Source organism: Ursus americanus, chromosome 2 (genome assembly GCF_024610735.1).
Source record: "Ursus americanus isolate L20-20 chromosome 2, mUrsAme1.1.p, whole genome shotgun sequence".
Lineage (NCBI taxonomy): Eukaryota > Metazoa > Chordata > Mammalia > Carnivora > Ursidae > Ursus > Ursus americanus.
In genome coordinates, this window is record NC_142128.1 from 40,273,154 (window position 1) to 40,296,428 (window position 23,275).

The window sequence follows — 23,275 nt, forward strand, 5'->3', positions numbered from 1 at the left end:
CAATATGTAATACAGTACCATATTGTATATGTAATACCGTATATGTAAGTATGTAACTAACAGTGTGGTGTTACTATATATGAAATACTGTATGTTATGTAATAATATATGGTGCAGTATTATAGATATAATTAATGCATATAAATATACAATACAAATCTATATAATATATATAATACTGTATATGTAATATATAATACAGTACATTTATATGGAATGCTGTATATGTATTTATGTAATATGCAGTGCGGTATTATATGGCACTGTATATATAATTATGTAATAATATTATATAATACGGTGCAGTATTATATATTCCGAGGCCTTTTTCTGAGGCTGCCAGGACCTCCTTTGGACCTCTCCCAAGGTCCAACATGCCTGGGACTCAAGACCAGTCAGCTCCTGTCTGTGCCAGCCTTTCTCCCTACAGAATAGTTCACAGAATAAGAAGCAAGCTCTGCATAACCGGCGGGTCAGGAAATGGAACAGTGTCAGCCCCTAGGAAACCCCCGTCTTCCCTTCACAGCCCCTCTGTCTTCCCAGAGCTCACGGCCTCCTGACACCTGGAAATCATTGGCACATATGTTATCTTGTGGTGGGGTCTGAGGACCAGGAGTCAAGCCATAGCTCAGCCATGTTCTCCTTCACAGGCTGCAATCAAGGGGTCCCATCTGGGTCTGTTCTGGAGAAGGGTCTTTCCACACTCACATGATTGTTGGCAGCATTAGGCTGCCACTTCCTCGGTGTCAGTAAGAGGCCCCCTCTGGGCAGCCACAACATGGCAGCTTGCTTCTTTGAAAGGGAGAAGGTCTCCACACAAGAGGCATTATTTTAAGATTTTACTTAAAGAGAAGGAGAGAATCTTAACCAGCTGAGCCACCCAGGCATCCCGAGAAGGAGAGAATCTTGAACAGACCGCGATGAACGTGGAGCCCAACCTGGGCTTCTTGTCTCACAACCCTGAGATCATGACCTGAGCCTAAATCAAGAGTCAGATACCTAACCAACTGAGCTACCCAGGTGCCCCACAAGAGAGGGCTTATTAATCATGGAAGTGACATCCCATCCCCTTACAGAATTGTGTGGGTTAAAAGCAAGCCAGAGTATCCACTAGCACAGACATAATTCGGAAAAGAAACGAAGAGAGGAAGAAAGAAAAAATGCTGGTGAGGATGTGGAGAAATTGGAACACTCACACTGCTGGTGAGCAGATGCTGGGGAAAACCGGCAGTTCTTCAACAAGTTAAACAGAATTGTCTAACCCAGCACCTGCACTCCTAGATACATACCCAAGAGAATTGCAAGATGGACCGTCAATACTTGCGCACACACGTGTATAGCAGCATTACTCAGAATAGCCAGAAGGTGGAAACCACCCAAATATCCATTAACAGCTGAATAGGATAAACAGAATGTAGAAAACAGTATGGAGGTTCCTCAAAAAGTTAAAAATAGAAATACCATATCCAATAATTCCACCACTGGGTATTTACCGAGAGAAAGTGAAAACACTGATTTGAAGAGAGACGTGCACCCCTATGTTTTTTGCAGTGTTGTATGCCAAAAAACCCAAAATGTGGTCTCTTCATACGATGGAGTATTATTCAGCCGAAGAAGGACTGACGTCCTGATGCACACTACAGCATGGACGTGCCTTGAAAACATGCCGCTAAGTGGAAAAGAAGCCAGACACGAAAGACCGCATGTTGTGTGGTTCCATGTATACGAAATATCTAGAATCAATAAATCCATATAGACGGAACATAGATAAGTGACCTTCAGAGGTGGGAGTGACTGGTTCTGGGCACAGGGCTTCCTTCTGGGGCGATGGAAAGTTTTGGAGCTAGGTAGTGCTGATGAATGTACAAAATGCCACTGTGAGGCAGTCCCCAGGAGGTGGGGACCCTGGCGTCCTTTTTATTAGTGACACTTTGAGTCTGTGCTTTGTCTTAGCCCATGTGTCTGATCTTTACCCTTTATTTGGATCAGTTACGTCATTTACAATCAATACAGTTAACATTTCGGTTTTGCTGATAGTATTTTATCTTGGGCTTTCCCTTTGTCAGACTCATTCTGTTTCTCTTCATTTTTGCCTCTTTTTGAGGGGATTGTTTTAGAATACTTAAACATTCTTTTTCCTCTCGATTACTTTGGAAGTCATACATTCTATTTTTATTCTGTGGTTGCCAGAGAATTTGCAACCGGCATGCATGATGTATTAGTAGGCTGAATGATAGATAGCCCCCAAAGAGACCTAGGTCCAAGTCACTGGAACCTGTGAGTGTGACCTTATATCGCAAAAGGTGTTTGAAGATGTGATTAAGAATTTTGGGGTGGGGAAATTATTCGGGATTGTCCGGGTGGGCCTAATGTGATCACACAGGTCCTTATCAGAGAGAGGCGGGGGAAGATTGGACTGCAGAAGAAGGCAAGATGCTACTAGCATTACAGGTGGAGGAAGGAGCCAAGAACCAAGGGATGCAAGGAGTGCAGTTCTAGGACTTGGAAAAGCAAGGAAATGGGTTTCCCCACCAGAGCCTCCTGAGGGAGGAGCGCAGTCCAGCAGACGTGTCGATTCCAGCATAGTGAAACTGATTGTGGACTTCCGCCCTCCCAAACTGTTAGAGAGTAAATGTGTGTTAAGTCACTAAGTTTGCGTTACACCAGCAACAGGAAACTAATACACCTACCAAAATCTAATGTTAATAAAAACATTGTTTGCCTCCCACGTGATACAAGGACTTAGAGCACTTGACTGCCATGGAGTCATGACTGAGTTCTGACCTAGTTATTACTGTCTGGTGGTCTAGGTCTGTCGGGGTTTTTTCTTTATAACCCCATAGACATGATATATAATCAGTGTTTGCGTTTACCACTGTATTTGTTCATTCTTTCTTACATCTCAGGCTTTCCCCCGGGCTCACTTTCCTTCTGCTTGAAGTACCTTCCTTACGAGAGTCAGGATAGGATGAGGCACCTGAGGCACCAGGGGTACCGAATTTCAGGAGGCGCTCCCGGTCAGGCTGTGCAGGGGCTGTAGCCTGGAGAATGTATTCTAACTTATGTTAGGTTCCCTACTTCTCGCTATGATTGTGTTTTATCTGTTAAACTTAACATTGAATTATAATTTTTGATGAATATGTCTTCTCTACGTACACACACACACAGGTTTAATGCAATTCCAGCTTACGTGCTACGTCACTCTGTATATTTTATTACTTCCTGCAGATATTTAGAATCTCATCTTTAATTTTCTTTTTTTTTTAACATAGTAGGCACACCTGTAATTGAATTTGACATCTTCAGTGCCTGACCCTTGTGGGCTGTTGTGCTGATTCCCGTGTCTGCTGGCCCTTACACATGGTGCCTTATCTCCTTGTGTGCTTGGCGAGCTTGCTGCTCTTTGCCCTTTGTGGCCTATGATGAAGTGCCTTTAGGGGGGATTCATTTGCTTCTGTTAGGTAGGTGCCTGGGGCCCATGAGGAGTCGAGATCATTTTTGAAAAAAAAATTTTTTTAAGATGTTTATTTGGTTAGTTTTTAAGTAATCTCTACATCCAACGTGGGGCTTGAAATCACAACTCCAAGAGTCACACGTTCCACCGACTTAGCCAGCCAGGTGCCCAGAGTCCAGGATGATTTTATTTATTTTTACTTGGGTTTTTTTAAAGATTTTATTTAGTAGAGTGTGCACAAGCAGGGGGAGCACCAGAGGGAGAGGGGGAAGCAGGCCCCCCACTGAGCAGGAAACCTGACCCCCGGACTGCGACCAGAGCCAAAGGCAGACACTTAACCAACTGAGTCAGCCAGGCGCCCCCCGCCCCAGGACCATTTTAAATGAAATCCATAGCCTGAGATTGGGTGGGGGGACTACTCAGGTGATAAGAATTTAGGTTGCAGGGGCGCCTGGGTGGCTCAGTCGTTAGGCGTCTGCCTTCCGCTCAGGGCGTGATCCCAGCGTCCTGGGACCGAGCCCCACATCAGGCTCCTCTGCTGGGAGCCTGCTTCTTCCTCTCCCACTCCCCCTGCTTGTGTTCCCTCTCTCGCTGGCTGTCTCTCTCTCTCTCAGATAAAATATTTTTTAAAAAAAGAATTTGGGTTGCAGATCATGGGATTTTAATATATCAGGAAATGATGTTCCCTTTTTTGGTAAACACCAAGGGTTTTTTTTGTTTTTTTTCAGGCCCCATGTTTGAGGAGAGGAGGGACTTGTCCAGTAGGTGTAGTCTTCTGGGGCCACAGCTTTTTGGGGAAGAGTCACCTACTGAGCACATCACCTTATACTGGCTTTTTTTTTTTTTTTTTTAACCTATGAGCCCACGAGGAAGAAGATCCCAGCTCAAGTTTGCTAATTTTGGCACATACCTCAGGACCCAGGTAGTTGAGGTGTTGTGATAACCTCTCCATCTCTGAGTTCTCGCCTTTACTTTGTTTTTGGCCTGAAAGTTCCTTATTATCTTGTTTACTCTCTGATGCTTTTAGAACCATTTAGCCTGGGTGTCCAGCTGGCCCAGTCGGGCAAGTAATTTCAGTGCTTAGATGACCTAAGAGTCTTCTACAGACTTACATTAGAAGGGCTTCCATGGGCGGATCTGATGAAGAACGCCACTGTAGGAAGATGGGAATGGACACAGTGGGCAGCTGACAGAGTAGATGTGGAGCTGACATTCACCTTCACTGGTAATGGAACGGAAGCTGCCAACTCCTGTGGAGGGGTGCAGGCACTCCCCTGCTGGTGAAGCTGTAACGAAAGGCGACCATGGCAATATTACCAACGAGCGTACCATACACCCCAGAAATTTCACTTCTATTAAAATCCCCCAAGACAATAGTTGTTGAATGTTTCTGTATCAAAGTTTAGCTACAAATGGTCAGAGCAAGATTTTCTGCACATTTGTAAAAATGAAAAATCACTCATACTCCAACCTCCTTCCTATTCTTTGCTTCCACAAAGCTTCCATATCCAAGTCCCAGGTGACCATGCTGCTGGAGGCCTGGGGAGATTGAGTGTTCTAGGGACTCTGACACTGTAGCTATGACTGGGAGAGTAAACTTCCCCAAAAAGTTTGCCCACCAGTGACCTGGGTTGGCCCTGGGGAGACCCCATGGTGAGGGATGGCTTCCCCAGGATGCTCTGAACTTGCGCAGGAGCTGTTACTGGAAGTGGAACCCAGGCGGTGCCGGTAATAGTCGGGGGTGGCCACCAGCGAGTGCTGGCGGGCATGGCTGCCATGCTGTCACCTGTGGACTGGTGGAAATTTCAGTGGCGACCTCCTGAGGACCTCCACGTGTGATCACAGGTGGCGGAACAGGGACACTAGGCCACGCAGCCCATTTGCAGAGGAGACCGCTGGAGGCCACTCCACAACCAAAGTGTGCCTGGGGTGCACTTTTTGGATTTAAAGGATACAGCCATTGATGTGTGGAGACTGCCCGTATTAGCTCATGCTGAATTTTCAGGAATTCTGAGAGCTCCACTATTAAAAAACTAGGGGCTCCTGGGTGGCTCAGCCCATTAAGCATCGGCCTTCGGCTCAGGTCATGATCTCAGGGTCCTGGGATCGATCCCTGAGTTAGGCTCCTTGCTTGGCTGCTGCTTCTCCTGCTGCCTGCCACTCCCCCTGCTTGTGCTTTCTCTCTCTCTGATAAATAAAATAAAATAAACTTTATTTACAAATAAATAGGTTATGTTAAAAACAAGTAATACTGAAAACTCACTACTTTTAATTAAGTTACTACAACTTACTATAATCTATGTTCTTTTCATCTGTGTTCACCTCCATTGTACCTTGTATTTGGACAGTGGAAATACAACACAATGGCAGACACTATGCATCTCTTCCTAATTTTCCATTCAGTGATAGCATATTGATAACTTGAAATCAACCGTCATGGCACCATGGACACTGGCAAGTGCTATAAATCAGCCCCCTTCCTCATCTTCCAGAGTGCCAGTCATCAGACACTCACCAGCCCACAACTGTACAACTGAATTACCTTCCCAAAAAGTATTTTTTTTATATTTTATTTATTTGAAAGAGAGAGCATGAGTGCACAAGCAGAGGTGGAGGCAGAGGGAAAGGGAGAAGCAGACTCCCCACCGAGCAGGGAGCCCCATGCTGGCTCGATCTCAGGATCCCGGGATCATGACCTGAGCTGAAGGCAGCCGCTTAACTGACTGAGCCGCCCAGACGCCCCCCCAAAAGGTCATTCTAAGTTAAACTTCCACGAGAAGTGTATTAGATCATGCCTTTTAAATATTTTTTTCATTTTTGTTTTGTTAAGTGTTTTGTTAAGGAGCATTTAAACATGCACATCTTTGAGGACCATTGCAAATGTCTGTCGGCCATCCGTACACCATGAGTTCCCTATTTATCCTTTGGCTTATTTTTCTATTGGGTTGACTAGCTTTAAAAAAAAAGGTGAGGGGAGGAAAAAGAATGTGGAGGTCTGTCTTATATAAGAGAGAGAATAACCCTCCGACTGCCATCTGTGGCAAATATTTTTCTCCCAATTTCTCTTTTAACTGTGCTACTTTTTGAGGTTTTTTCCCCCCTCTATACCGAGGTTTTTTCTTCTCTATACAGTCCAATGTGTCCAGTTTTCCAGTATCACTTTGAGGGTACCATTTAAGAAAAGTATGTCTGAATGTTCCGGGAAGGGCTTGTTGCATGTCTGCGTGGGATTGCTGCTGCCCGTGTGTGTGTGTGTGTGTGTGTGTGTGTGTGTGACACGCATGCACTTGGTTTCACCCCCATCTCCTCCCCATTTGTTCGCAGTTTCCTCATGTGGCAGGTGGGAGTTGAAGGAATAATGGACGTGCTGGACCCACTGGGATACAGAGGAAGGTGCAGTAAGTGGGCTGTTTTCTTAAGTTTCTGCAATGACTATGATTGATTTTTAGAGGAAAAATCTTTAAAACACACGCTCTAACGTCTGTCTCCGTGGAAGTGTGGGATGTAGGCCGGGCTCCGGCCGTCCCCCATGCACCTTGTCTGCTGCACGACTCCCACCAGGTGCAGGCTCCGGCCCCTTCACACCCGGCCTCCGAGGCCCCCAGGCCCCTCCAGGGCCTCGGTCTGCGCAGGTCCCGGGCCGCGCCGGCAGGGGGCGCCGCTCCCTCACGTTCGCCGAGGCTGGACCCGGCCCGCAGTTCTGGCGGGGTCCGGGACCGGGGGGAGGGACGGGGCGGGGGGGTCCGGGCCTCGCCGGCCCAGGCACTACCGAGGGTCCCAAGTTCGCTGGGGGGGGGGGGGGCGGGACAACCTGACCCTCCCCATGACCGCCCCGGGCGCCCAGCGGGCAGCCGGGGGGGGGGGCGGCCGGGTCCAACCACGGTGGGTTTTCCGAGACCCCCACCCCGCAGACCCGCAGATCCCCAGAGAGAACACGCGCGCACTGGCCGAGGCTTTCTCGCGGGGACTTTACTCGAACTCTAGAACTCGCGGGAGGGGCTGCTGGGGGTCCCGCGACGCGTCCCCCCGACTCTAGCCGTAGCTGGAGGCCAGCGCCGAGATCACGTGGCTCAGAAACTTGTCCAGCGAGGCGTGCATGGCGGGGCCGAAGTCTCCGGGGTAGTGCCGGGCGAGGGTCACCAGCAGGCAGTGGCCCAGGAACTGCGGGCAGAGGGAGTCGTCCCGCCCGAGCCGTCCAACCCCCGGCCCCGTCCGGCCACGGCGGGTCCCGCGCCGGCCCGCGTGCTCACCTTGAAGTTGACCGGGTCCACTCGCAGCTCGTGCGCGTGCAGGTCGCTCAGAGCGGACAGGGCGCCTGGCAGGTCGTCCAGGTGGGCCACGGCGAGGGTCAGCGCGTCGGCCACCTTGTTGCCGTGGGCCTTGACCTGGGCGGAGCCGGGGCGCAGGTCGAAGTGGGGGAAGTAGGTCTTGGTGGTGGGGAAGGACACGAAGGTCCTGCGGGAGGAAGGGCGAGTGAGGTGCGGCCGCGGGGGAAGTTGGGGGGAAGCGGCATCCGGAGCGGCGGGCGCAAAGCCCGGGAGCCGGTGGGGCGCCGGGGGCTGCTGGCCCGCACCTCTCCAGGGCCTCGGTCGCATAGATCCCGACGTTGCTCCCCAGCTTCTTCCACAGTGCGCGCACTGCCGCCCTGTCCGCGGCGGACAGTACCATCGTGCAGCCTGCGTCCAGCCGCGCGCGCGACCCGCGCCCAGTCACTGCGCCTGCGCGATCGCGGGGATTTCCCCCGCGGCCTCCAGGGGGCGCCGCACCTCTGCTCCTAGAGTCTGGTTCTGAGGGGTCCCGGAGCCTGGGACCTTCCCGTGGCCGTGCACCCTGCGACTCCATTTTTGTCGGGTTTACTATATAGAAAGTAAGAATTTGTTATTATTATCGCTAGTATTAGGGGCACTGAATTTTAGCATGGATTTGGACATTGATGGTCCGCTTAGTCTCCCTCCCTTCCCGCACAGCCTGTTACGAGACTCTGAGTCTCTTTCTGCATGTATTGGGTAAAAGGAACATTAAAATGTCCTCTTCCCGAAGGTGTTGTGAGAATTAGGTGATAACAAATGTCAGGCGCCTGGCTCATAGCAGATGTTCCTTTCAGGACAGGGAACATCTCCTAAATGCAGGGGTGTATCTCAAAGTAGTACCTGATACCTGTGGGGCACCCACTCTGTGCCAGGCGCCGCTCTGCGCATTAAAACAATTGGGGGAGAGTGGCTCCTGGGTGGCCGACTCCGGATCGCAGCTCGGGTCTGGATCTCAGGGTCCTGAGGTCAAGCCCGGTGTTGGGCTCCACACTGGCTGTGGAGCCTACTTAAAAAAAATTTTTTTTGGTAAAATTAATATAACATAAAATTACCATATTAGCCATTTTATTTTATTTTATTTTTAGAGGGGGAGAGAGAGGGCAGAGGGACAGAGGAAAAGAGAGGATCTTAAGCTAGGTGTGGAGCCTGATGCCAGGCTCCATCACACAACCTTGAGATCATGACCTGAGCTGAAATCAAGTCTGATAACTTAACCGACTGCACCGCTCAGGCGCCCCCCCCATATAAGCCATGTGGAAGTGTATAATTCAGTGTGCTTAACCACCTTCACGGTGTTGTGCCACCACCACTACCATCAACCCACATGGAAGCTTTGTCCCCATTAGCAGTCACTCCAGAACCCCTCTCCTCCAGTCGCAGCAGTCTGCTCTCCATCTCTGTGGGTTCCCTCATGCTGGATATTTCATATGAGTGGAATCACATGCTTCTGTGACCGGCTTCTTTCCTTTAGCATGGTTCCGGGTCACTCCAGGCTGTGGGCTGTGTCAGCACTTTGTAGCTCGTACTGGCTGAAGACTAGCCCACCGCACGGACCGACTGTGTTCTGTTCATCCATTTATCCCCTGATGGACATTTGGCTTGTTTCCACCTTTAGCCCAGGCCCTCATTGTTCCTACTAGTAAAGAGAAGACTGCCTCCTACCAAGAGCTCACACCGTGCCATCAGCTGTGCTGAAAGTATCACGAACTGAGGCAGACACTTGACATTTTATTTTCCAAGGATGACTCTTGGACCCGGGGAGTTGGGGACTCGGGCCTGTATGACTGCCAGACCAGACACCTGCGGGGCTAGGGGCTTGCAATGACGGGAGGATGCCCGCGGGAGTGCTGACTCCCAGGACCTGGCTCTTCTCTGTTGCACTGTGTGTGTGTGAGAGAGAGAGAGAAAGAGAGAGAGAGAGAATTGGTGGGCCTCTGAGCTATGCAGTAAGTGCTGAGCTGGCCCCCAAAACCAGGCCTCCAGATCCACAATGCCCCAGAATGTCAGTGTCTTCAGAGTGAGTGTCCTGGAAGTGACACCAGGGGGAAGAGGCACCACCAGGTAATTGCCTGCTCACCCCAACTTCATCTAGATTGTGTGTGTATTTGGGAAGCACTTGATGGGTGGGGGGCATTCGGTGGGACTCCGGGGAGCCTGACCTCCGGCCTCCCCCACCGCCCAGTCTCAGGTATAGCAGTGGGGGAGCTCAGAAGTCCCAGCTAGAGGCCCACCAACCCTCAGACCAAGTGTGTGTCATAAAATGTAAAGAGGGAAAACCAGCTCAGCATTTGAGCAAATTGCAGCAGAATCTGCAGAGCTCTGAAATGAAATGCAGGACATGGAATGCACGCAGCAAAGCACTCCAGGGTGCGGGTGGGGAGCAGTCCGGGAATCCCAAGCAGTGGCAGCAGCGCCGGCCGCAGTCCCGTCCTCTGATCTTTTCTTCCCCACCCTCTCCTGGCCGCTGCCCAGAGGACCCTGCTGCAAAGCGAGGAGAAACACCCCACACACACCCCCGCCCCCGCCGCGGGACGGTCGCAGACAAAGAGAACCGAGGCGTACAGAGGCTGCAGCCCACTCAGACTTTATTCAAAGATCGGGAAGTTCAGGTGCGCGGAGCGCAAGAGGCCCCAGGCCGGGAGCGGGAGGGTCGCGCGGCTCCAGCTTAACGGTATTTGGAGGTGAGCACGGTGCTCACGGCGCTGAAGAACTTGTCCAGGGAGGCGTGGACGGCAGGGGTGAACTCCGCGGGGTGGTGGCTGGCCAGGGTCACCAGCAGGCAGTGGCTCAGGAACTGCGGAGACAGGGGACGTCAGGGGCCGTCGGGGGACGCGGCCGCCCGCCCGCGCTCCACCTTCCGCAGCCCAAGGGACTCCCTGTCCTGCTAGCAGGGTTCGCTGCGCCCTCCTGCCCCAGGTCTCTCCGCGCCGGCCCGCGTGCTCACCTTGAAGTTGACCGGGTCCACTCGCAGCTTGTGCGCGTGCAGGTCGCTCAGAGCGGACAGGGCGCCCGGCAGGTCGTCCAGGTGGCCCGCGGCGGTGGTCAGGGCGTCGGCCACCTTCTTGCCGTGGGCCTTGACCTGGGCGGAGCCAGGGCTCAGGTCGAAGTGGGGGAAGTAGGTCTTGGTGGTGGGGAAGGACGCGAAGGTCCTGCGGGAGGAAGGCGTGGGTGAGCCGGGGTTAGGTGGGCGGTGGAGGACAAGGGCCGGGGGGGTGGCGGAGCCCTGACCCCGACAGGGGAAGGTTGGGTCCTCACCTCTCCAGAGCCTCGCCGCCATACTCGCCAGCGTGGCTGCCGATCTTATCCCAGGTGGCCTTGACGTTGCTCTTGTCGGCGGGAGACAGCACCATGGTGGCTTCTTTCTGAGTCTGTGAGGACCAGAAATGTGCGGGGCGGGGAGTGCGCCAGCATTTATGCCCGGGGTGCGAGGGGCACGCCCGCCTGGGCCGCGCTCATTGGCTGGCGAGGAGTCAGGCTGTGCGCGGGGCTGGACAGGGGGCGCCAGCGAGCGGCCAGCGACTGCCTGAGCGGTGGGGGCTTTGCTGCGGGCTTGCGGACGGTCTGCGTGTCTCCCTCCCACCGGCTTCCTCACGCCCCTGCTTCCACCGCCCCTGGAAGTGATATCCTAGACCCCCAGCTAGTGGGGGTCGGTAGAGGTGGGTCGATGCCCGCTCTGCCAACACATGAGCTCAGTGACACCCTTTAGGGCCCCTGAGCGCCCGAAGCCCTGGCCGCGCTCCCCTGAGGACCAGAGGGAGTAGCCAGTTTGTGCCACCTGCCCTGACCGAGGCTCGTCACGCACGCCGCGTGTATTAATTTGAGCAGAATCAGTGAAAGAATGTGCGGTTGATGGTGGAAAGAAAGGCCTCGCTTAGTCCAGGGTGGAGAGAGACGGGCACCCAAGGGGGTCCTCCCTCGCCTGTACTCAAGAATTCCCGCCGGGAATCCCTCCTGCTCTCCTCGGACTTGGTTCTTCTAACCCCTTTTCTTTACACAAATAATCACTGAGTGCAGTCGCAGAACTGAGTGCCAGGTCCAGAAGGAACAAATACCAAGGGGCAGAATTGCAGGGCTGGAGTGGGAGGGTTCCAGGCTCAAGATCCCTCTTTCAGGGTGGTGGTTGCTAAAGCCCCGGATCTGGGACTCATAGAGGCGGCCCTCTCCTATTTGGGACGTTGTGTGAGTGACTGTCCCATTCCCCCCCCCCATCCTGAGTCACAATGACACACGAAGGGCTGAAAATTGTGCCTGACAAAAGACTCACTTGGCACATAGTGGCTCAGCTGACACATGAAGCAACTGGATGGACAAGACCTGAGCTTTCAGCCTGGTTAGGGACAGTCATCCCATCATCACACAAGTACACGCCAAGTGGAGAAGCTCATTAAAAGACCCAAGGAAGCATGGAGAGAGTGGATGAGGCATTCACGGATAATCAGGGTTAGTCTGAGGGCCACTGTGGGCTTCCCTAAGGAAGCGAGACTGGAGGATGAGTCATATTAGGCAGAATAGGGTGGAGGGGAGCTACCCATGACTCGAGGGTGGGGAGGAGGAGAGAAGGCCTCTGTGGCTGCAGAATGGGGGTGGGGAGATGAGGGGACCGATGAGGCTGGCCAGACCCTGCAGCGGGGGGGGGGGGGGGGGGGGGGAAGGGAGGAATGTCTGGTGGGAAGGGGCAGGAACTCCAGCTGGTAAAGTTCCCTTACTGGTGCCAAGTCCCTTGGGTTAGTTGGTGGCAGAAGGGTCCTGGTGAGTAAATCATCAGAACTCAGTGAGGGAAAAGGGAGTGAGAAGCCATTTGGATGTCCTCTCCTGGGGCGAAGATTGTGCTCTGGGGAGGGGTTGGGTGGGCACCATCCTCTGCCCCCATTCCTCTCCTAGGACCCTCCCTCAAGACCTGCCCTGTATGTCCAGGAGGAAGCAATGGTCAAACTGACTGGGACACAGAAGAAAGAGGCTCCAGACAGCCTCAGCAATTCTCCCTTCTGCTCTGTCTTCTTGTGTCTGTTCTTCTCATTTTGTTCACACTGGACCCTCCTCCCAGCTCATTACACTCTCCCTTCCTACCCTCTACCCTTTCCCTGATTTTGTCACAGCCAGCGGCCCAATCCTGGCCTCCCAAGAAGGATTAGACACTGGGGGCTTAGAGAAATCAATGACCCTCCCTCCAGGCCTGGGACAATCCCCCTTCTGCATCTTGTTCCAATCCCCCTGACACTGAGTCCTTTTAAGACAAGACTTGGGGGATATATCTCAGCCAACGGGTTATATTCCTAATATGGGAAGAGCTTCCACATCTATATATATAAAAGAGAAAAACAAATGACTTATGGGAACAATTGACAAAGGTTATTAACAAGAAATTAACAGAAATAGAAAGGACCAATAATGGGGCACCTGGATGGTGCCATTGGTTAGGTGTCTGACTCTTGGTTTAGGCTCAGGACATGATCTCGAGGTTGTGAGATTGAGCCCCGCGTTGGCCTCTGTGCCCAGCGGAGTCCACTTGAGGTTCTCTCTCCTCTCCCCCTGCCCCTCCCCCTCCCCCGCACTCTCTCTCAAATAAATTAATTAATGTTTTGCTTTTTAAATAACCAATAAGTCTGTGAAATGAGAAAAAGCTGAAAAATCTTCTGGAAGAGATGTAGTGGAGACAGGGCTCACTGGGCAGAGCAGGCTGCAGAAAAATACCTAGGGTATGATGATATTTTCGACCTAAAGGAGAGTGTAGTTGTAGAGGTGGCTGTGTCCCCTCAGTACAGGATAGGAGCCAGAAGGCTCAGTCCCTAACTGTTAGCTTGTGCTCCTGCCACAGGGGTGAGGGGCTGGGCAGAGGGACTCTCTTTCCCTACTTTGAGTAACACAAAGACCATGGGTGGGGGGGCGGGGAGAAAGCACGGGCCTATTTTAGTTTCTTTCTTTTTTTTTTTTTTAAAGATTTTATTTATTTATGTGACAGAGAGAGAGACAGCCATTGAGAGAGGGAACACAGCAGGGGGAGTGAGAGAGGAAGAAGCAGGCTCCCAGCGGAGGAGCCCGACGTGGGGCCCGATCCCAGAACGCCGGGATCACGCCCTGAGCCGAAGGCAGACGCTAAACGACCGCGCTACCCAGGTGCCCCTTATTTTAGTTTATTTCTTAAGTGTTTTCTGCATTTAAATAAAAATGAATTGGACTCTAGGGTAGAGGTAGGGTGCGTGGTGAAGAGGAGGCAGTTCAGAAAGGTCCGTGTCCAAAAAGAAAGCGGTGAGCAGGCAAGCTCCGCCACCATCCCCAGACTTGCCCAGGGCTGCAAGTTGCCCTGGAGACCAGGCTGGGCTGGAGGCACTGACAGCAGAGCCAGGCGGGGTGTGCGAAGAGGAGTCCTGGGATTCAGCACTTTGGGCAGGGGCTCACAGCACAGGACAACTTCTGGGGAGCCCAGGAGCCTCGGGCTATTGAGTAGGGGAGCGGTGCGCTGGGGGGGGGGGGGGACACACAGGGCTGCAGGCAGGGTGAGCTGTTAATGTGCCTCCCGGGAACAGGGAGCGAGGTGCTCTGCTAAAGCGTTTCCCCACGTGCACAGGACTGCTTCGCCCAGCTCAGGCCCCACTCTCCTTCCCTGACTCTACCCCACTCTAACCTCAGAGGGTTCCTGTGACCCAGGAAGGGTGCAGGGAGCTGCGACCCCCTTTCCAACCCACCTTCCCTCGGATAGGAAGGAGGTGGGAATCGCACAGAAATTGTCCAGCACCCACAGTTGCTCCGGAGTGGTGTAGTTTTGTGGTTTGTTTTGCTTTCTTTTGTGTTGATCAGACTGTTTAACCGGCATCAGTCAGAGAGACTTCAAAAGGGGGTGGTGGGCTGTGGGACTCAGTCCCTTGGGCGTCGGACTCTTGGTTTCCGCTCAAGTCAATAGAAGGAGCCCCGCCGTGGCTCTGAGCTCAGCACGCAGTCTGCTTGTCTCTCTCCCTCTTCCTCCCCTCTTTCCCGCTCTCTCTCAAATAAATAAATAAATGAATAAATAAAAGCTTAAAAAAAGAAGAGTGTGGCAAAGTTAGGACCCCCCTATCTCTCACCCCAGAGAGGAAACCTTCCTTGGAAGTCGGGCACCACCTGGGCCTGGAGCATGATTCAGCCCATTCTCAAAAGCATCAGCCTGGCTTCTCCTACCGACCCTCTCCTGGCCGCTGCCCAGAGGACCCTGCTGCAAAGCGAGGAGAAACACCCCCCACACACCCCCGCCCCCGCCGCGGGACGGTCGCAGACAAAGAGAACCGAGGCGTACAGAGGCTGCAGCCCACTCAGACTTTATTCAAAGATCGGGAATTTCAGGTGCGCGGAGCGCAAGAGGCCCCAGGCCGGGAGCGGGAGGGTCGCGCGGCTCCAGCTTAACGGTATTTGGAGGTGAGCACGGTGCTCACGGCGCTGAAGAACTTGTCCAGGGAGGCGTGGACGGCAGGGGTGAACTCCGCGGGGTGGTGGCTGGCCAGGGTCACCAGCAGGCAGTGGCTCAGGAACTGCGGAGACAGGGGACGTCAGGGGCCGTCGGGGGATGCGGCCGCCCGCCCGCGCTCCACCTTCCGCAGCCCAAGGGACTCCCCGTCCTGCTAGCAGGGTTCGCTGCGCCCTCCTGCCCCAGGTCTCTCCGCGCCGGCCCGCGTGCTCACCTTGAAGTTGACCGGGTCCACTCGCAGCTTGTGCGCGTGCAGGTCGCTCAGAGCGGACAGGGCGCCCGGCAGGTCGTCCAGGTGGCCCGCGGCGGTGGTCAGGGCGTCGGCCACCTTCTTGCCGTGGGCCTTGACCTGGGCGGAGCCAGGGCTCAGGTCGAAGTGGGGGAAGTAGGTCTTGGTGGTGGGGAAGGACGCGAAGGTCCTGCGGGAGGAAGGCGTGGGTGAGCCGGGGTTAGGTGGGCGGTGGAGGACAAGGGCCGGGGGGGGGGGGTGGCGGAGCCCTGACCCCGACAGGGGAAGGTTGGGTCCTCACCTCTCCAGAGCCTCGCCGCCATACTCGCCAGCGTGGCTGCCAATCTTATCCCAGGTGGCCTTGACGTTGCTCTTGTCGGCGGGAGACAGCACCATGGTGGCTTCTTTCTGAGTCTGTGAGGACCAGAAATGTGCGGGGCGGGGAGTGCGCCAGCATTTATGCCCGGGGTGCGAGGGGCACGCCCGCCTGGGCCACGCTCATTGGCTGGCCCAGTGCCAGGAGGTGTCCAGAGCGAGTGCTGGCAGGGGTCCCAAGGCCACCTTCACTCTCACCGTTCCGCGCAGACCGAGATCCAGGTCTCTGTGGTACCCTCCATTTCTGCTCCTGTGGTTCCAGGAAGCCACACAGGTTCCCAACCCACCCACCGATCACCGCCGTTGCTCCGAACCTGGGGTATTTGCTGGTTGGGAAGGAGAGCACAATATTTTCTGAAGCGAAACAAGCTGTCTTTGCACCAAACTTTCCCCAGGAGCAAGACCTGTAGACGGTCCATGTAAACAAGGAGCGTGAATCAGGTGCTCCAGCCCTCCTTCCCCTAATGGTGGGCAGGCGCTCCGGGCCACGCCGGGGTAACAGGTGCAGGCACCGGCTGTGGAGCGGGGTGGGTGGTTCGGCTGAGGCATGGTCAGGGCTAACCCTCCTGCATCCTTCGGACTTGGGCATGTCCGGCCAGGTCAGGCTCAGTGCTCCCTGCACTGACTGAGATTGTCAGCTGGGAACTTTCCTCATTCAGCGTCTGGTGAGCTCCCAGAGTCCCACTCTGTGGCCTCGGTCCCTTGTTGGAGAAGGTTCTCAGTAGAGCGCCAAGATTCCTACCCCAGTGCCGTGGAGGGGGAAGAGATTGACCGTGGGGATTGGGTCTGGGGGTGAAGGAGAGGAATGCCTTGGTTGGGGGACCTGCAGAGACTGAAAGGAGTGGCTGGGCTGGAGTGGAGGTTGGGTGGCCCTGGGCCTGCCAGGTACTGACCCTGCTTTGTGATCTTAGAAATTATTCCAGAGACCCGGTGAAGGTGCGGCTTTTTGTTTGTGTTCACATCTCATGCATTAGGGCTCAGATTGCTCCTGGCATGTCCTGTGTCACAGAGCTGTTGTGTGAACGGGGTTCGAAACCTGCCCTGTCTGCCTGATCTTACAGTTAGGAGTTCTACCCCAGCCCCCACCCTAGGAGATTCAGAGGAAGGGCTAACTTGGCTAAGGCAAAGTTTGCTGCAGATTGAGCGTGGTGGGGAGGGAGGGAAGAAGGTCAGAGGAGTCCTGGCCCCGAACTCTGACTTCTGGCCAGGAGCTTGACCCTTGGGCCTAGGTGCCTACATTTGTCTGCAAAAGCCGCCCTCTGAGGAGCCCAGCTGTTAGTTCCCAGCAGGAGTTATGCAGGGAGAATGAACGAGTGAATGCAAATGTGCTTTGTGAATGGTGTGTCACCGTGGGTGTGCTGGAAACAAACTGCACCCTAAGAACCTCCCACACTTTAGCACCCACTTGCCCCCCTCCCCATTTCCCCATCACAACAGGGCAATTGTACTGTTGAAGGCTTTGGGGAATCCACACCCTGCCCAGACCCGGGATTGTCAACCCAGGAACTGTCCCCATTTGAGAGTCCCAGGCCCCCCTTCCTTTGTGCGCAAAGGTTCGGGATTGCACCCTAAGATTCCGGGAGGCTCCACACGGGACCAGGAGCTTCTCTGCCCAGGCACAATAACCTCAGCCCACACGCTCCCCAAAGACCACACACGGGCAGAGTCTGGCGTTTGAGGCCTGTTTATTGACATGCAGAGATCTGATCTGGCGGGCGTGGGGGCTCAGCGGTACTTCTCTGTCAGCACCACCGCCACGCCGGTCAAGAACTTATCCCAGGCCGCCTGCATCTCTACGGTGAACTCGCCCTGCAGGTGGGAGGCCAGCACCACCTGGAAACACTGGATCAGCAGCTGCGGGAGAAGGGGCGGATGAAAGGGGGACTGCCTTCGCCAATTCCCTCTCCAGCCCCAATCCCGGCGCGCGCGAACCCTACTGAGGCCCGGGCGGGCTCACAGGGAAGTTGGAGGGGTCCACGCGGAGCACTTGCGCGTGCAGGTCGGCGAGCGGGCTCAGGGCCGCGCGCAGGTTGTCCATGTGTTGCACGGCCACGCCCACTGCCTCGAGCATGCGTTGTCCGTGGGTCAGCAGCTGAGTCTCGTCAAGGCACAAGCCCAGGTGTTTGAAGTAGATCTTGGTGCTGGGGTAGACCGTGAAGAGCCTGAAGGAGTAGGTGGGTGAGTAAGGACGGCGGCCGCGTGGTCCTTCCAGCGCCTGCGTGCTCATTCACCCAGGAATCTCCCGCCTCGGCCACTCCTTGGCCTCAGGCCCTAAAACCCCGTGACCGCCTCCCTGCGATCGCGGAAACCCCGCCTCAACCCACCTGAGCAGCAGCTCCGCCCCAAAGGACGCCTCGTGGCCGGCGATCAGGTCCCAGACCTGCGCTACCTGGGCGCGCTCTTGGGCGCTGAGCATGGCGCTGGCGGGGCGCGCTCTGGGGGCCCCTCCCGCCGCGCCCGCCTCCTTATAGCCTCCCCACACCCCAGGCGCCCCGCCTGCCCTTATCTGCAGGACCGCGGCAGGAACGCGGGGACCCTCGGCCAGCACGGGGAGATGTCTCCAGCCCAGGCCCCTATCGCCGCCGAGGCCCCCGCCTGGGGGGCCCCAGCTAACCCGCACTGACTCACGCGGCTGTGCGGGCGTGCGTTTGCTGCAGACTTTAGCTGGATCTGGAATTACTCCCGTGCAGGCAAAGTTAGAACCTCTCAGGAGGGAGCCGGTGGAGGGATTGGGAGAAAGAGCGCTGGGCAGGGAGGGAAGCAGCGATCGAATCATGGGTCCCCGCAGCGCGGGAGCTCTGACATCAGGCTTAAGTGCAGACGCGCACCCAGCACGCTCAGTAAAGCAACAATCTTTGGGCGATTTGGGAAACAGGAGAGGGGCAAACGCCTCTGACCTGAGAGAAGCGCATGGGCCAGCCTGGGGCTGCTCTGCCGCTTCCCGACTCGGGTCCGTAGGCGCAAGGATCGACCCAGAGCGCACTTGGGGTGGCCTTCAAGTCGGTGGTGACACTGGGGTCGCCACATTCCTGCGGCATTCGCTTTCTTTCACTCCCCTCTTTCCCGCCAATACTGAGAACGCAGGAGCCACTCCGCCCTCATCCATTTATTGGAGAATCTCGGGAGGAATTGTGGAAGAAGGTTCAGGGGCAGGGAAGGGGCCACAGCCGCCCTCGTCCGGCGGGTGCGCTCAGCGGTACTTTTCGGTCAGGACGGAGGACACGATGGACAGGAACTTGTCCCAGGCGGTGTGGGCGTCGGCTGTGAAGTCGGCGGGGAAGTGCGAGGCCACGGTGACCAGCAGACAGTGGGACAGGAGCTGAAGGGCGGGAGGGCGGCTGGGTGAGCGGCCTGGTGCGGGTGGGGGAGTTCAGGGGGTGGGGCGGAGCACCTTCAGCCGAGACCCTGCCCCTCCCCGCGCTCCTGGTTCCCGCCAGGACCCCAGTCCCGCGCCCACCTTGAAGTTGACCGGGTCCACGCGCAGAATGTAGGCGTGCAGCTCGCTCAGCTTGGCCAGGGCGCCCGCGATGTTGTCGATGCTCTTGACCGCGTCGCCCAGGGCGGCCACCACTTTGGTGCCGTGCATGTGCAGGTGCGGGGAGCCCGGGTGCAGGTCGAAGTGCGGGAAGTAGGTCTTGGTCTGCGGGTAGCTGGCGAAGAGCCTGTGTGCAGGCATGGTGTGAGTGCTGGAGGAGGGTGGCCTCCTGTCCACCTCCCCAAGATCCCTGGTTCCTTCTCTGAGCTCGAGGACCCACGTGCCACCTTGCCGCCGGACCTGCCAGCTCAGCAGTGCATTGCTGCCTTTTTTTTTTTTAAGTATTTTTTTTAAAGGTTTGTTTATTTATTTATTTATTTATTTATTTATTTATTTATTTGACAGAGATAGACAGCCAGTGAGAGAGGGAACACAGGCAGGGGGAGTGGGAGAGGAAGAAGCAGGCTCCCAGCGGAGGAGCCTGATGTGGGGCTCGCTCCCAGGATCCCGGGATCATGGCCTGAGCCGAAGACAGCCGCTTAACGACTGAGCCACCCAGGTGCCCCAGTGCATTGCCTTCTTGACACCCACTTTCGTCTCAGACTGCTGCCCCTCACCCGAGCTCCATCCCATGGTCTGGAGACCTTCAGCCTCCATGTGTCCCCTGCTCCCCACCTCAGCCCTATTCCTATTCCTTGCTCCCAGTTGACCCTGCAAACCCACTGTAGGCCTCCAGCTCCTTTTCACCTCTTGCCTGGCCACGGAAACCTCCTTCCCAGCCCCAGAACCAGGCTTCCTGCTGGACAGTCTGCCAGAAATAATGCCCTCTCCAGCCCTATAGCAAGGAAGATCTCTTCAGGGAAACTACCTGGGATCAACTTCCTGCAGGATTAGGGACCCTGATATCAGTGCTTGTAGTCTCTTGACTGCCTCCTTAGGCCCTTGGGGCCTTGGAGGAGACACATCCACGCTCCTCTGGAAAGATCCTGGGCCTGTCCCTGCTCAGACCTCAGTGAGCGTAGGGTCAGTCAGAGGTCCGTTCAATTCATCTTCCATCCTCGCTGACCCCTCCTCACTGGCCCCTGTCCTCGCCAAGCCCACACTGGCACTGGCTCTGTCCCAGCACTCACCTCTCCAGGGCCTGGGTGCCAATGGCATCTGCCTGAGAGGAGATCTTGTCCCACATGGACAGGATGGTGGTCCTCTCCGCCTTGGTCAGAGACATGGTGGTAGCTGAGCTGGGCGTGATCAGGACTGGCCTCCGTGGTGCTCAGCCCCCAGGATCCCTTTATATACACGGAGCCAGGGTGGGGGCCAGGCTGTGGCCACTGGTCTGGAGAGGGGAGAGGGCTGTGGGGGCGGGTCTCTTATCAGACCCACTGAGGATGTGTGGTCAGGGCCTGGCCGCACTGGTGGGGTGAGGGGTTCTCACTCCGGCCTCCCCCCTGTTGGGCCACAGGTAGAGTCCAAGTTGCAGGGAGATAAGGGCCCAGGCCTGGGTGGAGAGTCCACATGTGAGCCCAGCCCCATGACTGGCCTCCACAGTCATTGTCCCTGACCTCCCTGTCCTTGTGAGGGAAGGGTGACCTAGAACGTGTCAGGCTCTCACAGAAGCACTCCCACCTCCTTCCTTGTCTTTACACCTCTTCAGTGCACCTTATGAACCAGTTTACAGATGAGTGAATGGAGGTCCACAGAGGGAAACTGAGGCCAGCTGTCACAGGGAGTGAGTGACCGTCTTGGCTTCAGATACTCTGCCTCTGCTATGTAGCCCCTTCCTCACCTGGGTGAGGTTTTCCTCGCCCAGCAGCTTGACTGGGGGGGAACTCTCCCAGCTGGACACCCAGGGTGGGAGGAGGCTTTGTTCTTGACACAGAGCCTGGGATGACGAGCCTACAATTCCACCTGCCACATTCCCATCACAGCCTGTACTCTTTATTTCTAGCTCTTCACCCTCCTAGCTTATTCCCTTTCCCCTCTCCCCCATCAGGCAACCATTCTAATGTGCTTAACATGTTCCTTCAGTTAGTATGTGTTCTTGCAAAGGGTAGATTTTTAGGCACATATTTTAAGTTAAATTATGGCTTGACTTTTAAAATTTAACACAATCATTTCCTCACAAGCACACCTTTTTTGAAATACAGGAATTTATTTAGGGACGGCTGGGTGGCTCAGTTGGTTAAGCGTCTGCCTTCGGCTCAGATCATGATCCCAGGGTCCTGGGATCGAGTCCCAGTCAGGCTTCCGCTCAGCGGGGAGCTTCTCCCTCCTCGGCTCCCCCTGCTTGTGCTCTCTCTCTCTCTCTCTGTCAAATAAATAAATAAATCTTTTTTAAAGGAAGAAATATAGGAATTTGAAAAAAAGATTTATTGATTTATTATTTGAGAGAGAGAGAGAGGGTGTGTGGGGGGAGGCGGAGGGAGAGGGAGAGAGAATCCCAGGCAGACTCCCTGATGAGCGCGGAGCTGGACACAGAGCTCGATCTCACAACCCTGAGATCACGACCTGAGCGGAAACCAAGAGTTGGTGGCTCCACCGATGAGCCACCCAGGCGCCTCTGATAATGTGTTCTGAACAGAGAAAAGGGCTGGACACATGGCAGTGGCAGCAGCTCCCACCTCTGAGCGAGGAGGGTCAGGGTTACTCCCCTCTGTCAGCTGAGCTGGGCTGTCCTGGACCTTACCCACCCCTGGAGCAGGGAGCTGGGGCCTCCTGGCAGAGGGGGCTTGCAGCCCGTCCCGGAGCCCAGGCCTGAGTCCAGTGGGGAAGTCCGAGAGTTTCCTCCGCTGGCCCCTGTGGTCACACACCTGTCACATACCCGCCACAGCCAGCGCCGGGCTGCCTTCCAGAGAGCACCCCGTGGGCTCAGAGAAAGAGGCCCCCACGGCGCTGCCGTGCCTGGCCTGAGCCAGCGCTCACGGTGCAGGCTGGCTTCTCCTCAGCCTGGTCGCCTTCAGGGTGCCCCTGGCATCTGCTTGTGGGGGCACGTGCGGTGGCGCCTGTTTCTGTCTGCGGCAGGGGCAGAGCGCTTTCCCGCTTGACGGATGCAATCTACGAGTTCATTTTCACTGGTCACATGAACTTGGTTTATTTCTGAAACTTGTGTTTTATGAACACACACCATCTCCACATACTCAGGGTTTTCTTGAACACACACGTTGTGCATGTATTTAAGTTTTTTTTAAAAAATTAATTAAAAAGTTAAGCTTGTTGGGGCACCCGGCTGGTTTAGTCGGTAGAGCGTACGACTCTTGATCTCAGGGTCGTGAGTTTAAGCCCCATGTTGGGCTGCACACTGGTGTGGAACCAACTTAAAAATTAATTAATTAATTAAACTTGTTTATTTTTTATTTTTTTAAAGATTTTATTTATTTGACACAGAGAGCGAGCACAAGCAGGGGGAGCAGCAGGCAGAGGGAGAAGCAGGCGTCCTGTTGAGCAGGGAGCCCGATGCAGGGCTCGATCCCCGAGCGGAAGGCAGACGCCCAACCGACTGAGCCACCCAGGCGCCCTGAGCACGCAACTCTTGGTCTTGGGGTCATGAGTTGAGGCCCCCACTGAGCATAGAGATTACTAAAAAATTGTGTGTGTGTGTGTGTGTGTGTGTGTGAGAGAGAGAGAGAGAGACAAAGAGATCACTGAAACTATGCCTGAGAGCTCGCATGGGGTGAGTTATTCTCCCCATCCCAGAGTCCGGGGCTGCCAGGGTCCTCACCGCCAGCTCTAGAGGGGGCCAGTTAGCACTGCATCCTTAAAGGCTTCCTAAAAGCCACCCTTTCTGTTCATAAAAACAATGCATGTTTCTTCAGACCTCTTCAGGGAGTCTACAGACTACGGAGGTGAACAGAAATCAGCAATATCCCACTAACAACATTTTAGTGTTGTTTTCTCTCTTGAGCTGAATTACCTTGAAAACTCGTCTTCACGTTCAGCACACAGGTACCCATCACAGCTGGCCCTGTGTGTCAGCTTGACCCAGCCACTGAGAAGCTGAGTC

General features: G+C 54.9%; 5 protein-coding genes and 1 pseudogene across 6 annotated transcripts; all 6 read right to left on the bottom strand.

Annotated features, from left to right (window-relative positions):
- Positions 1-134: 134 nt before the first annotated feature.
- On the bottom strand, positions 135-8,166 carry HBQ1 (hemoglobin subunit theta 1). Of its 2 annotated transcripts, XM_045784450.2 has the most exons (4): positions 8,028-8,166; positions 7,705-7,909; positions 4,567-4,740; positions 135-2,618 (listed from the first exon to the last, which is right to left on the bottom strand). In XM_045784450.2, exons 1-4 carry the CDS (start codon positions 8,120-8,122, stop codon positions 2,496-2,498), a joined length of 597 nt encoding a protein of 198 aa, XP_045640406.1. In that variant the 5' UTR covers positions 8,123-8,166; the 3' UTR covers positions 135-2,495. The 2 variants fall into 2 exon arrangements, with proteins under 2 accessions (XP_045640406.1, XP_045640407.1); XM_045784451.1 differs by lacking the exons at positions 135-2,618; positions 4,567-4,740 and adding an exon at positions 7,404-7,615.
- On the bottom strand, positions 4,747-7,245 carry LOC123783602 (pancreatic progenitor cell differentiation and proliferation factor pseudogene; annotated as a pseudogene).
- Positions 8,167-10,332: 2,166 nt separating the features above from the next.
- LOC123783672 (hemoglobin subunit alpha) lies at positions 10,333-11,179 on the bottom strand. Its single transcript, XM_045784569.2, has 3 exons — positions 11,020-11,179; positions 10,709-10,913; positions 10,333-10,558 (listed from the first exon to the last, which is right to left on the bottom strand). The coding sequence occupies exons 1-3, from the start codon at positions 11,112-11,114 to the stop codon at positions 10,430-10,432; spliced, it is 429 nt and encodes a 142-aa protein (XP_045640525.1). The 5' UTR covers positions 11,115-11,179; the 3' UTR covers positions 10,333-10,429.
- A 3,858-nt stretch (positions 11,180-15,037) lies between these two features.
- On the bottom strand, positions 15,038-15,886 carry LOC123783604 (hemoglobin subunit alpha). Its single transcript, XM_045784453.2, has 3 exons — positions 15,730-15,886; positions 15,414-15,618; positions 15,038-15,263 (listed from the first exon to the last, which is right to left on the bottom strand). The coding sequence occupies exons 1-3, from the start codon at positions 15,822-15,824 to the stop codon at positions 15,135-15,137; spliced, it is 429 nt and encodes a 142-aa protein (XP_045640409.1). The 5' UTR covers positions 15,825-15,886; the 3' UTR covers positions 15,038-15,134.
- Positions 15,887-17,471: 1,585 nt separating this feature from the next.
- HBM (hemoglobin subunit mu) lies at positions 17,472-18,264 on the bottom strand. The gene is made up of 3 exons (XM_045784456.1): positions 18,128-18,264; positions 17,761-17,965; positions 17,472-17,657 (listed from the first exon to the last, which is right to left on the bottom strand). The coding sequence occupies exons 1-3, from the start codon at positions 18,217-18,219 to the stop codon at positions 17,529-17,531; spliced, it is 426 nt and encodes a 141-aa protein (XP_045640412.1). The 5' UTR covers positions 18,220-18,264; the 3' UTR covers positions 17,472-17,528.
- Positions 18,265-18,767: 503 nt separating this feature from the next.
- LOC123783607 (hemoglobin subunit zeta) lies at positions 18,768-20,503 on the bottom strand. Its single transcript, XM_045784457.2, has 3 exons — positions 20,409-20,503; positions 19,261-19,465; positions 18,768-19,122 (listed from the first exon to the last, which is right to left on the bottom strand). The coding sequence occupies exons 1-3, from the start codon at positions 20,501-20,503 to the stop codon at positions 18,994-18,996; spliced, it is 429 nt and encodes a 142-aa protein (XP_045640413.1). The 3' UTR covers positions 18,768-18,993.
- Positions 20,504-23,275: the final 2,772 nt, after the last annotated feature.

Excerpts from the sequence above, each read along its gene's own strand:
- HBQ1 (XM_045784450.2), bottom strand. The coding sequence starts at position 8,122 with ATGGTACTGTCCGCCGCGGACAGGGCGGCAGTGCGCGCACTGTGGAAG. Across the intron at positions 7,910-8,027 it reads GCGACCGAGGCCCTGGAGAG|GACCTTCGTGTCCTTCCCCA; the intron begins GTGCGGGCCAGC and ends TTCCTCCCGCAG. Across the intron at positions 2,619-4,566 it reads CCCATGGAAGCCCTTCTAAT|TTTGGGAGGGCGGAAGTCCA; the intron begins GTAAGTCTGTAG and ends ACTCTCTAACAG.
- LOC123783607 (XM_045784457.2), bottom strand. The coding sequence starts at position 20,503 with ATGTCTCTGACCAAGGCGGAGAGGACCACCATCCTGTCCATGTGGGAC. Across the intron at positions 19,466-20,408 it reads GGCACCCAGGCCCTGGAGAG|GCTCTTCGCCAGCTACCCGC; the intron begins GTGAGTGCTGGG and ends GCCTGCACACAG. Across the intron at positions 19,123-19,260 it reads TGGACCCGGTCAACTTCAAG|CTCCTGTCCCACTGTCTGCT; the intron begins GTGGGCGCGGGA and ends CCCGCCCTTCAG.
- LOC123783672 (XM_045784569.2), bottom strand. The coding sequence starts at position 11,114 with ATGGTGCTGTCTCCCGCCGACAAGAGCAACGTCAAGGCCACCTGGGAT. Across the intron at positions 10,914-11,019 it reads GGCGGCGAGGCTCTGGAGAG|GACCTTCGCGTCCTTCCCCA; the intron begins GTGAGGACCCAA and ends TTCCTCCCGCAG. Across the intron at positions 10,559-10,708 it reads TGGACCCGGTCAACTTCAAG|TTCCTGAGCCACTGCCTGCT; the intron begins GTGAGCACGCGG and ends CTGTCTCCGCAG.
- HBM (XM_045784456.1), bottom strand. The coding sequence starts at position 18,219 with ATGCTCAGCGCCCAAGAGCGCGCCCAGGTAGCGCAGGTCTGGGACCTG. Across the intron at positions 17,966-18,127 it reads GGGGCGGAGCTGCTGCTCAG|GCTCTTCACGGTCTACCCCA; the intron begins GTGGGTTGAGGC and ends CTACTCCTTCAG. Across the intron at positions 17,658-17,760 it reads TGGACCCCTCCAACTTCCCT|CTGCTGATCCAGTGTTTCCA; the intron begins GTGAGCCCGCCC and ends CTTCTCCCGCAG.
- LOC123783604 (XM_045784453.2), bottom strand. The coding sequence starts at position 15,824 with ATGGTGCTGTCTCCCGCCGACAAGAGCAACGTCAAGGCCACCTGGGAT. Across the intron at positions 15,619-15,729 it reads GGCGGCGAGGCTCTGGAGAG|GACCTTCGCGTCCTTCCCCA; the intron begins GTGAGGACCCAA and ends TTCCTCCCGCAG. Across the intron at positions 15,264-15,413 it reads TGGACCCGGTCAACTTCAAG|TTCCTGAGCCACTGCCTGCT; the intron begins GTGAGCACGCGG and ends CTGTCTCCGCAG.